The sequence below is a fragment of the Hipposideros armiger genome, unplaced genomic scaffold (assembly GCF_001890085.2).
Source record: "Hipposideros armiger isolate ML-2016 unplaced genomic scaffold, ASM189008v1 scaffold_561, whole genome shotgun sequence".
In the NCBI taxonomy this organism is placed as follows: Eukaryota; Metazoa; Chordata; class Mammalia; order Chiroptera; family Hipposideridae; genus Hipposideros; species Hipposideros armiger.
The window spans coordinates 278122-290621 of record NW_017731911.1 but is presented as its reverse complement, the minus strand read 5'-3'; the positions used below and the strand labels follow the sequence as shown (position 1 = coordinate 290621).

The 12500-nt window shown below is 39.8% G+C and overlaps 1 protein-coding gene across 1 annotated transcript in view; it reads right to left on the bottom strand.

The window, feature by feature from the left end:
- The window catches only part of KCMF1 (potassium channel modulatory factor 1), a 77106-nt gene that overhangs the window by 3350 nt on the left and 61256 nt on the right, over positions 1 to 12500 (bottom strand). Inside the window, exons 4-6 of the mRNA XM_019623790.1 lie at positions 9159 to 9260; positions 6770 to 6944; positions 3507 to 3789 (exon numbers count right to left, since the gene is read on the bottom strand). Coding sequence (XP_019479335.1) covers positions 3507 to 3789; positions 6770 to 6944; positions 9159 to 9260 — 560 coding nt within the window. The remainder of the gene's footprint in view (positions 1 to 3506; positions 3790 to 6769; positions 6945 to 9158; positions 9261 to 12500) is intronic.

Here is a 12500-nt window from a genome sequence, read left to right as displayed (position 1 = left end):
TGTCAAGTTCCAAACCACTGAATGATTAGATCTATTGCTCAGAAAACAAACTAAAGATCTGAATTTCAGAATTTAAAGAAAGCAAAACGATCTGGAAGGTAATTACATACAAAATTAAATCCACATTGAAAGGAAATGACTGATGACATTTATGGTTAAAACCAAATTAAGAGTATCACAATAAAGTATCTAATGGAATAGGAGACTTAGCAATAGGCTACATATTCTCAATCAAAAACTATAAAAGTGTGAAGGAATGAAATACAATCCATGTCCTTAGCTTTGGAAAAGGCCTTTGGTAAAGAAAATAAAGTCAAAGCTATTCTAGAAAAATAAAGGATGTATAGAAGGTTATCTGTTGAACTGTCGGAAAAGTCATGACGTATTTTTTCTATGTTTTTCAAAGGTCATTTATTTATATAAAGAACAAAGATCAGGGCCGGCTGAGTGGCACAATGGTTAAGAACTGGCTTGGGACACCAGAGGGCCCCGGTTCAGATCCCACATATGAGGGCCAGTGACACTGCCCTCTACAGTTAAGATGATGAACAACAGCTCGACCTGGAGCTGGGCTGCCATGGGTCGCCGGCGAAAGCATGGGCTGCAGTCCCCTGCTGCAGTGGGCTGCTGTAAGCTACTGTGTGTAGCCGGCAGCCAGCGTGAGCGGCCGTCCAGAAGCTGGCGACTGACACGCTTCGCCCGGGAAGAGCGCAATGATGGTGCCAGCTTGGGCCAGTGAAGCAACATCCTTCACAACCAGACTGAAGAACAAAACAACAGCAACTTGTCTGTTCCCCTTCCCCTGATTCCCCAATAAAATCTTAAAAAAAAGAACAAAGATCAATGAATGATATATTGCCTGTTTTGTTCGATAACCTTTTGCCATCTTTCAGTGACCTTCATAATTCCTCATTCATAGAAGGACCCGTTTTACCGGCGAAACACTGAACAAGGTGCTGATTTACAGCCTAATCTGAATTGAATGTTATACCACGCAAGTTTTGAAGAGAGCAAAACAAGTGGAAGTCTGACGGCGCAAGGTCTGACGAGTATAGTGGGTGTGGCAACACATCCCATTCAAGCTCCAATGCTTTTTGACGAGTGATCAAACTTGTGTGTAGTCTCACATTGTCGCAATGGAACACAAGTCCTTTACAATTAACAAGCTCTGGGCATTTCTGAATGATGGATTCATTCAAACTGTCCAGTTGCTGACAGTACACATTCGAATTGATTGTTTGGTTCCTTGGTAGGAGCTCGAAAAACACGATACCTTTAAAATCCCACCACACTGAGAGCATAATCTTCCTCTGATGAATATCTGCTTTTGATGTCGTTTGAGGCAAAACATCATGTCGGGACGAAGACCATTTGTGCACCACACTGTTATAAACAATCCACTTCTCATCACCAGCTATCAGTCACTTCAAAAAAAGGATCGTTTTCTTCGCGTTTAATGAGCATATTGCAGATGTTCATATGCACCGTCAAATGAACTTCTTTGAGTTCGTGCGGAACACAAATATTGAGCTTGCTTACATATCCCAGCTTCTTCAGGTGGTTGTGACCACTTGAATAGTGGATGTTCAATGTTTCTGCAATCTCTCATGTCGTGTAATGTGGGTTTGACTTGATCAATGCCTTTATTTTGTCGTCATCAACCTCGGTGGGCCTCCCTGACAGAGAAGCGTCGTTGAAATCAAAATCACCATTACAGGATTTTGTGAACCATTGTTGGCACTGACGTTATAGTAGAGCATTGTCACCATAAACTGTACACAACTTTTCACAAGCTTGACGCACATTCTCCCCTTTACAGAAGTAAAACAGTAAAATATGGCGAAAATTCACAGTTTGGTCTCCCATCTTCAACTTGTTGTAAAATCTCCAAAACTCAACCAAATCGCTCAATTTTTTTTTTAGTGAGGCTACAACTGTCAGCTTTCAAATGACATAGGAGTAACATAGATGCAAATGACTCTAGTACTTCCAAAAATGAACTAGCACCACCTGTTGCAAAAATGCGTCCTGACTTTTCCAACAACCCAATAGTAAGCAAGCAAACTAGAAGCATAGGCTGAGGTTCCAACCCTTTGGAGAGCATTAATTCCAATATTGCTACTGTGATTTTTAGGAAATAACTGGCAAAATGTTTCGTTCTCGAGGTGCAAATAAAACCTGGTACTAGGGCTAGGTTTTCTGATGGGCCAAACTTCATTTGGAATCTAGAATTAATTGCAAAGCTTGTAAAGATCTTCAAAATGGGGTTAGCAAAACTAGCTGGTTCTATCACCAAAACTGGAATCTGACAGGCACTTAATCACTTTCTAAATGGTCAACCAAAGGTCAACCATTTTGGATCTCAAAGAAACATGAACAGGAACTGCCTCTGGCCCAAGATAAGGCTTGAACCCCATACATATCATCAAACAGCTGTGCAGTCAGAGACCAGGATTTCCCCTTGGAGACACTGCAACCATTCTCCTCTTGAAGATTCACCACGCACGTTAATATATCTGAAGTTCTGAGAAGTTCCAAGGATTATTTTTTGGGAAATTATACGAGTCGGGAACAAATGGTACAATGAAAGATGTGGAAAGTGGTCTGCAAATTTCAAGCTACTATGCGATGTACAGAATGAGATGACAGAAAGGGGCCTTCAAGAAAGTAAATCCAGAATCCAAGGAAAGCAGGCAGAGGCCACCCACATCATGCCCTGTGACCTGGGTGTCTAGTGTACAGTAACTACAGAGAAAAGTCCAGATCAAGCTCACTGAGTAGGGGGCTAAAAAAATAAAAGAAACAAGAAAACAATGGGGTGAGGGTAGGAAGGTTATCTTTTCTAAAGGGCACTTGCAAGACATTCATTCCAACCACAAGTCAGTGAACTATCAGCAGATATATACATCAGTAGGTCTCCTTTTTGAAGTAGATACCTAGATTTTGCAAGTTCCAGGACTGCTGTTGGCTATTTATTGTGTGTACTGAATATTTTTAACACCACGGTAACCCATTTTTTGAGTAGTTACTTTTGTGTGTGCCAACTATAAGAATTTAAATACCACTTCTTTAGAAATTCTCAGGAGAAAACCACCACTGTTATGAAATCCTCTGTTGTACCTTGTAATATTTCACAGCTGACTGAAATTGGCAATACAAAGAAAGCAATGTTAATTATGATAACAAATGTACTTAATATGTCCCATATGTCATGATATGGTGTTTAAGTTTTATGGGTAATCTGGGAAAATAAATTCATGAAATAATGACATACTGTTAGAACAAGACCATCAGCAATCCTACTTTATCTAAAATAAGAATTATTTTTCATATTCTTGGGGAAATACTAAATATGCACTTTTTATTAGAGGCCTGTGGGTTTTAAACGTATGATCAAAGGCAGAGTGTTTAAGAACATATATAAGCACAAAAGAGAAAAGATCATTTCAGATTGCACAGTACTAATAAAGCACTGCTTCTCAAAGTCAGGTTAATAAATGAGCTACCTTGTTAAAAGAAACTGGGAATTCTGGATAGTGTGCTGACTGCTTTCTGGGTTGGCTGTGCTGGCTGCGGCCGTGGACTGTGTGACTGTGGTGGTGACGCTGCTCGTGTTAGCGCGCCGACTGGCGCTGCGCGCGGTCTCCAGTTGCTGCCGCGCTGCCTGCGCGTGCTGCCGCTCCAGCTGCAGCTGCATCTGCAGTTGCTGTAACTGGGAGGCAGAGGGGCCTGAAGAGTTAAGCTGTCCTCCTGCAGAGCGCCTCACTCCTGACAACTGGGATAAAAGCTCTGCCAATGGAAATAAAGACAGTTAATGTCTACGCCTATACTGCGGAAACAAAAGAACACAGATCACTTTTACTTGAGGGACATTAAAAATGATGGCCGACAGGAAGGCACCCATGGCAACAAAGTTTCAGCTTGGAGCTCAATGCCTTTTAGCACACCTCCTGGAGGCAGAGTGGTGTGGGGGATACACACATGAGTATTAACCACATACAATTATTTTTGTTTTAAGCAAAATGTAACAGATTAAGTTATTTGCTTAATGAGCTAATTTGGTTTTACTTTCTCTTAGTTTAGTAGATTAAAGTGATTCATCTACTAGTCCCATCAGAATATAAACCCTCTCAACAAGAACTCCAGAAAGCAAGGATCAAGAGACCTGGATCATTTTTTATTGTGATCCTTGCACACTCGCCTCTGCCTTCTCTCTCTGGTACTTTCTGCAGTCATTTGCAAGTACCAGGGTACCACTTGCTGTGAGAACCACTGGCAATGCTCAGTAAAGCTGACTGGCTCCTGACCGTACAGCCTATTTAGCGGTCTATTACAATCCACACTCTGTTTCAATAAGGTTGTTCTCATCAAGAGTGATGGGGTCCTTTGTCCTGCGTTCTCCTCTAAGGAAGGTGCAGTCATTGCCTTCTCCCACATGGAGGGTCCACCTACCTCCTTACATGGAATGACAACTGCCTTGTAGACATTCCTAGGCTAGCAAATGCTCTTCAACATTAAAACTCATTAACAGGGTATGGTTGTGTTTTTCTTGCTCACTGCTGTTTTCTCCCAGGGCTTCTTACATCATTCTTTCATATAGTACATCACTAAAATAAACTAATTTTCACTAACAGAAAAAAAACTGAATGTAGAGAATTTCTCAATTTTGAGTTTTGCTCCCAGAAATTTAACTTTTAGTTTTAGAGACTACCACCAAAGATAGGTAAATACTGTATTTGCTTTGAAGAAATGTTTTTTAAATCCCCAAAATTCAGTTTACTGGGCTTACTGCATATCCAAATGCCCACAGCACATTTGGAATGAATATTTTACACTGTGTATATCACATTTTTGAGGACATTATATGAGTAAAACTGTTCTTAGTTTCTAGCACAGGTTTACGCTTCTAGTGTTTCACGATGTTCTGTAAGGCGCACCATGGCTTCCAGGTACACGTTCCACCACGTGCACAGAAGCAGAACTTGTACAGGCTTCCCAGTCTCACCAGTGGCCTGTCTGTGCTTGGTGTGTCTTTCAGTTTCAGGCTAGTGATTCTTTTTAAAAAAAATAAATGTATTGGGGTAACACTGGTTTATAACATATAAATTTCAGGTGTATAATACTGTGCTTCAATATCTGTATCCTCTTGTGTGCTCACCACTCAAAGTCTAGTTACCTTCTGATAACTACAGTGATTTTTGATATTTTATTTTGACTCCCAGCCCTGTGTTCTGATGCCGGCTTCCCAGGTTGGCCGTGCATTAAATCATGTAACTTGCTACAAACTACAATGCTGTATTTTTAGCAAGATTTTCCCAAGCTTCTAAAATATGTAATTTTCGGTATGTTCCACAGCAATATAGCTCTCAAATCAAGGCAAGAACAGAGAAATTCCTACTTTACTTTCTTGTATGAGAAGAGCTTAATTCTTTAGTCTTGTCAATTAGTTTTCTTTTCTGTGTATTTGTGGAGGTTGAACCATGGGATTTTGGAGGTGCCATATTTTGCCGTGTATAATTGTGCACTTTTTTGCCCAAATTTTGAGGGGAAAATAAGAATGTGCATTTATATGTACGTAGTACTAATTTCATATCTATATGTTTTTCATTCTTTTGTTTATGCTTATGAGTTAGAAATGTAACTCTAGAAATCAATAACAATAGCCGTATGCAAAGTACCCTGGAATACAATCATCGGTTTTGTTGAACTTAAGATGAACTTGCAATGACGAAGAGTTCTTGGCCTTTTCTGGTATGTAAATATTGTAAATTTGTTACTGGTACATAAAATTTCTTGTACCACAACATGTTAAAAAATAAATGCTAGGGGGATGGCCGAGTGGCTCAGGTGGTTAAGAGCTTGCTCAAGAGTGCGAGCTCTGAGCAACAGGGTCACCGGTTCAATTCCCACATGGGCCAGTGAACTGCGCCTGAGCTGAGCTGCTGCTGAGCTTCCAACAGGTGGCAGGATGGCTCAGCTGGTGACAGCACGTGCTCCTAACAACAACATTTTCTGTTCAAGATGGTAGGCTATGCCTGCTCGCAACTAAGACTGAACTCAGCACCTTGAGCTGAGCTGCTGCCCGGATGGCTCAGTGGATAGAGCATGTGCTCTTAACAGCAAGGCTGCTGGTTCAACTCCCACATGAGATGGTGGCTATGCCCACCTGCAACTAATTGAACACAGCACCTTGAGCTGAGTGACGCAACTGGACTTGGAGCTGAGCTAGCTGCACCCTCCACAACTAAGATTGAAGGACAACAACTTGGCTGTTCCTTCCCCAAATTCCCCACACTGTCCCCCTCCCCCAATTCCCCAATAAAATCTTTAAATAAATGCTAAAATTCCTTTATAATACAAAAAACAAGTACCCAAATGTAAACAAATTAGAAATTTGAAATAAAATTACAATATTTTTTTCCTCCAAATTTGGGCCAAAATGCGGGTGTGCATTATATACGGGAGCACATTATATATGGCAAAATATGACATTTCAACTGAAATCTTTTACAATTTTCTTGAGTTTCAATGCAAGCCACAAACAGAAAGTAGTCATTTCTTATTATCTTATGCACCTCTAGTTTAAGACTTAAAGAAATGCTAGAATAATATGGACTACATTATGTTGTCTATTTTAAAAATACTTTAGACTTATAAAATCTGGGGGAATTTTGTGAAAGATATAGGATAAGAACATGAATCCCACCAAAAAATTTTAAAGGGAGTCTCCTCCCCGGCCATTTCCTTTATTAATATAAAACTAACTTACCGGCTATAGGATCCATGGCTTCCCTATTGCTTGGAGAATATGAACTCTGAGAAGAAGAAAGTCCACCAGTAGAACTGCTAGTAAAGTGCATGTTTGATCTACGAGCACGAGGACCTCCTAATCCCCGGCCAGGGTGAAACATTCTACGTACATGTCGAACACCACTCGATTCATCGTAACTCCAAAGTTAAGAAAAGGACCCAAGTATTTTACAGAAAAAATAAAGAAAATCTCTTGAGCCCTTGCTAGTTAGACATGCAGGTTTGTTAAGAATTTTAAAATAGCATTTTAAATTTAGAATGCAAATGTCACAACTACTTCTATAAGGGCTATTAACTCTAAGAAAAGACACGCAAGTATAAAGCAATGTGTGAGTGAGTGAGTGAATGAGCATGTGTTTTCAAAGGGAACTAAGTTTCTCCAGGTAGGAATAAATTTCTTCCTAGGCTCCAGTACAATGACCAGAATAACAGTCAGACGAGGTGAAAGGCATCGTCCTGTGAGACACCCAAGGTCAGACAATGCCTCACCGTGATCTCAGTATTGAATTTCATATATGTTCACATCAAAGTGACCACTATTAATAAGCATCAGCTTTTATATCTGGGGAGGGTATGCTAATATATAAGCTAACCAAATCTCAATTATCAGCTGTAATGAGAAAGGAACAGTATGAACAACTTAAATTCAGGAGTAAGAGTCCTTTTGGTTACTAGTTTTAAACTGTTTTGAAGTCCTTTTTCAATGCTGTTGCTAAAAAAAAAAAAAAAGGGGGGGGGTGCGGGGCAGGAATTCTGGTGCTTAGGAGACTTAGAGAAAAGCCACTCGCTCATGCCAAACAAAAGTTATCACCTAGTTGCACCTGTAAGTACCTGAAAAATTAGTATGTTTCCAGGATAATTGCTATTCCAACATTTTGTTTTCTAGAACTTCATGGTGATACTCATCTAGAATCTAAAATATAACATATGCCTCTTCTACTCATATTTTGCACAATTAAATTTTCTCTTGGTAACCAAAGACTCAAAAAAATCTCACAAAAATAGATGTAGATGATGTGGGACACTCTACTGCATGGATACCAATTTCACTAGAGGGTCTTGAACTTGCTGAAAAAGCTCAGGATAACAGCTTGGTTTTAAATTACTTGCTTAGCTTCTCCACGGATGGAGTGAAGCAGCATGGATCAAGCATGTGTATTGTTATAGAATTCTTTATACAAAATGCAAAGTGACTCAAAGGCTTAAGTATTTTGGGCCCATTTGGGTTTTCTTATTCTCTTAAAAAAAAAAAAATCACTGCTTTCTTCATTTTGCTTTCAGTGTCCCTGCACTTAAAGAAAGTGGTTTCCTCTGCGAGTTCCAGCCCTGAGACTGGCTCAGGTCAGGCTGACATTCTAATTTCTCAGGTTCAGTCCATATCTTTACTTTCCATTAGTTTCACTTATCTTCCCCTAACTCTAAAGGGCCATTATTTCCAATTAGAAAATTAGGAACTGTGAGTAAGGGATGGAAGCTGTAAGACAAGAAAAACACCAGACCAGTTTCTCCCTAAGTAGGTCTAAGGTTGAATTATGACTGCCAGGAGGCAACCAAAAGAATGAGAATAAAGCCTGGCAGACAGAAAGGTTGTGATTAGCTCCTGAATTGCTTCAAACTGCAATGAACACTGAAACTTTTACATGGGAACAGAACCCGAACAGATGACAGTTTTAAAAAAACAATTCATAACCTGAAACCAGAAGCACGAAATCTACAAAATTAACTACTCTAGTAGGCCAGTAAACTCTTGGGAGATTACAGGGAACACTGCCAGGAACTGTGGTGAGATAGGCTTTGTTGGGAAGGGGAAGCAGAAATGAAAGTGGAAAAGGAATTTAGAGCTGGACCTGACCTCATGCTATCCTACTCCAAGACTGGGCAGGAAATGGCTTTCTCTGGAGAAGGGAACTCCAAAAGGCAAAGGAGCCCCAAATACACATCTGCCTACCTTCCCTATAATAGGGAAAGGCAACAGAGAACAGGGAGGGGAAGCAAAAAAACCCCGCCTTATAGTAAATTCATTAGATTTTAATTTGGATTAGCATTTTCCTCTTTTGTATGAAAACACCCTCCTGAAGATTTATAACCTGGTCAACTGTCTTGAAAAATTCTGAGCTAATGATGATGAGCAAGTCAACTTTCACTTACTGAGCATGATTCATAGAAAAGTCATAGCGTATAAAAGAGAATTAAGAGACTGCATCTCAACACTGAATCACTTTCAGCAAAACATCAAACTAAAATAAATTGGAGGTTAGTTTTTCTCTTTGGGGATACTGTCCTTAAAAATAATCAAAATGACAAATGTTACAAACAACTCTTTCCTTCGTTGCTTCTTTAAAGGATATTAAATCTCTAGGGGCTCTGTGTTCAAGTGTAAGATGAGCTGCAAAGTCATCCGTGACATGATTAGGATCTCCTCCAGGTAATGCTGCACATATTGGACAAATCTGAAATGAAAATAAAGAAAGCAAATTTAATAGCTGAACACTGATCAGACATTCTGCTGGATGAATATTTTACTATAAATTTTACTATTACCAAGTTTTAACCAGACAAAACTCAGATCTTGAACCAGTGAAAAATAGTGGAGGTCTGAACAAGAACTATAGCACTTCAATGCTGTTACAATGAAAAAGAACTACGGCACTTCAATGCTGTTACAATGAAACCCTACAGCACTTCAATGCTGTTACAATGAAAAAGAACTACAGCACTTCAGTGCTGTTACAATGAAAACAGACAATCTCTCAGATTCAGACACAATAGTCCTAGACAATAGTCAAACTTGAGCTCTCGTAAAACCCTCTAACAGCCTGGCTGATACATTTAATGGTCTAGCAAAACAGCTTCAGTGAAAAATTTTAAATGTGTACATCATGTCTAAGTCCAGTCTTGAATGGTAAAGACTGAGACATAAGCTTCCCCAAAGTAAGCTAGATTTGAGGACCAATCTCCACATAAGACAGCAAGGGTCTTACTAAAATGCAACTGTACAAAGTCATATACTTGAAATGTGATATGATAAGACAGACAATGATTATATGAAATGTGCTCTGTAACTACATTAATGGGACTCTGGCGGGGGGTGGGGGGAGGCTTATGATCAGGGCAAGGGATAGAAGGAGATAATAGGAATAATATGGTGTACAGGCAGGCAGAGGAGGCTTGACAGGTTGGAAATGTAGTTTCTGAAACAGCACTTTTGTCAGAAGTGGTGAAACAGGAGGCAGCAGAGGGGAAGGACAGAAAGAATGAGGACCTTTCAGAGGAAAGGCCCTCACTCTTCAGAAGCCTGCCCAAGTGGGCAGATGATGATCGAAGAGTAGTAGCCCAAGCCTTGAAGTATGAGGAACTTCTATCTTATAGACCAGAGCCAAGAAGACAGGTCTGATGCAAAGGAGCATGACAAGAGAGAGCCCCAGGGAAATGCACACAGTTTTAGGCTTGTGCCTCTCTAGGGATAAGGTAGTTGAGGGCAGGATATGTGATTCATTTTGCCAATGCACTTGTGTCACGTGCTTAAATTCTTTCACTGGGAGAAAAGTCCGGGCAATTGGCTGACCTTATTGCCTCTTACAGCAAGCAGAGTGGGAGAAGAGAGTGGCACTGGAGGTGAGGCGGCAGGGAAAGGGGACACTTGGAAGGACAATACTGGGATAGAGGGAAAAAACAAACGACTCTGATTTCTGGAGCCTAAGTAAAGACAAATCCCGACTTCTATTGACTAGAAAGCAGAGGTCCCCTGAGACTTTGACTGCTGTGATCTCGGTTCTTCTTATGCCCAAACAGCCAGCTGTCCTGATTATCTGCCTCAGGACTCTGAGAAATATCCTCACGAAAACCTAAAGTGGTCATGACAAATAACGCTTAAGTGTGAATGTGCAAAAGAAGTAGGGAGGTCACAATGGGACTTGCCTGTGAGAAAAATGAAATAAGTAGACACACGTGTGTCTTCCTTAGGAGATGCCAGAAAGGTGGTCAGACATTTTTTTCTGTGAGCAAATGTATCTGCTCACAAATTTACAGATTATCAACTCTCTCTTTACTGGGAATTTATGTTTTCCTGTTTGTACCATTCCTGTGCTGTGACACTGACGGGCAGTGTCTGATACGCTTATTTTACTTTTCATTTTTGCTGTCCCTAGCTAGATTGTAAATTCTTTGAGAAATGCAGGGTAATGTGATTTGTTTCTTGTTTGGGAACCATGATCAGACTTGCTCAAAACAAAAAGACCAACAAAGTTTAGAGAAGCAAAAACAACATCCAGTTGTTTAGAAATAAACAAGCCAGCTTAGAAATTTTTGAGACTGCATTTTGCAACAATTAATAGATGCTGGACTATGAATAGTGTTATTATAATAGCATAAGACTATGTGTAAGACTTTTTTTATCCAAAGAGAAAATAACCACCAAAAGGAAATGGCATCTTCCTTTTAAGATATTTCTTTATAGATTGGTCTTTGGATAAAAATCTATGCACAACTTGAGTTGCACAAAGATAGCTGCAGAAGTTTCATGTAAACGAAGATTCATATAAACGTTCTTATATGAGAAGTCTCCTTGAGAATATGCATTCCTGGAATTCCGGAAGACAAAATGGGAAAATACACATATCAAAAGTACTAAGAATGTTCTAATAAGATTGATAATATCCTACAAACTAGAAGAGCACCTTTGAGATGAGGATGTAAAATAGAAAGATAATCAAGATCCTGTAACATTGTATATTAATTTCAGTTCTCTAACTCAATAAGTCTTTTAGATTTCATTGTAGCAAATGTGCTAAGATGGCAGGATGAAAGGATTCAGAACTGCTTCATTCAGCGAGAAATAATACAAAAACACTCAAACTTCTATAATTACTAGGCATTAAGAATTAATTATCAAGATAAGGAATTCCTGGAGCAGGAGGATCACCTGGTTTGGCAACTGGCACAGAAAAACCAAGAAGACTAGTTTAGAACCAGTGCCACACCTGGGCCACATGAAGGTAACTCAGATGAGGACTTGGAAAGGAAAACTTAGCTTAACTGCTGATGGGACCACACACCTGGTCACCTTTTAAGTTTTATATACTTAGCAAGCTAATTCATGTTTTAGGATAAGAATTTTGGTAACTTAAGGTTGTACCTTCTGACAGGTAACAGGAGGAAAAAAGAAAACCAAGAGGAAAGTGGGGCAGGAGAAAAAGAGAAGTGGGGAAGGGAGTGGGGACCGATGGAATGCCACCCTGGCATTCAGGGGCACAAATACTGTTTAGTTTTGAGTGTCTTCACGTCCACAGGATGGTACCTAATACCTTTTACAGGACAGGCAAATTCCACACAAAGGAGAAGCTATTGACCCTAAAATTATGGCAGTTTGTCAACATTAATATTTATCATACTTCTACTACCACATGATACAGTAATATGTTACCCACACAAGAAAATTCCACATAACACATTAACTTACAATTATGACAACTTGTCAACATTAAGGCTTGGCTTAAGTCAGTGTTTCCTACATCAGACTAAGAATAAAAACCGTCTGAAGCACTTTTTATTTTATAATTTTTTTTAATTGGGGAATTGGGGGGATGGGAACAGGGCTGGAGAATTGGGGGAAGGGGAACAGACAAGTTGCTGTCCTTTTGTTCTTCAGTCTAGTTGTGGAGGATGTTGTTTCACTGGCCCAAGTTGGCACC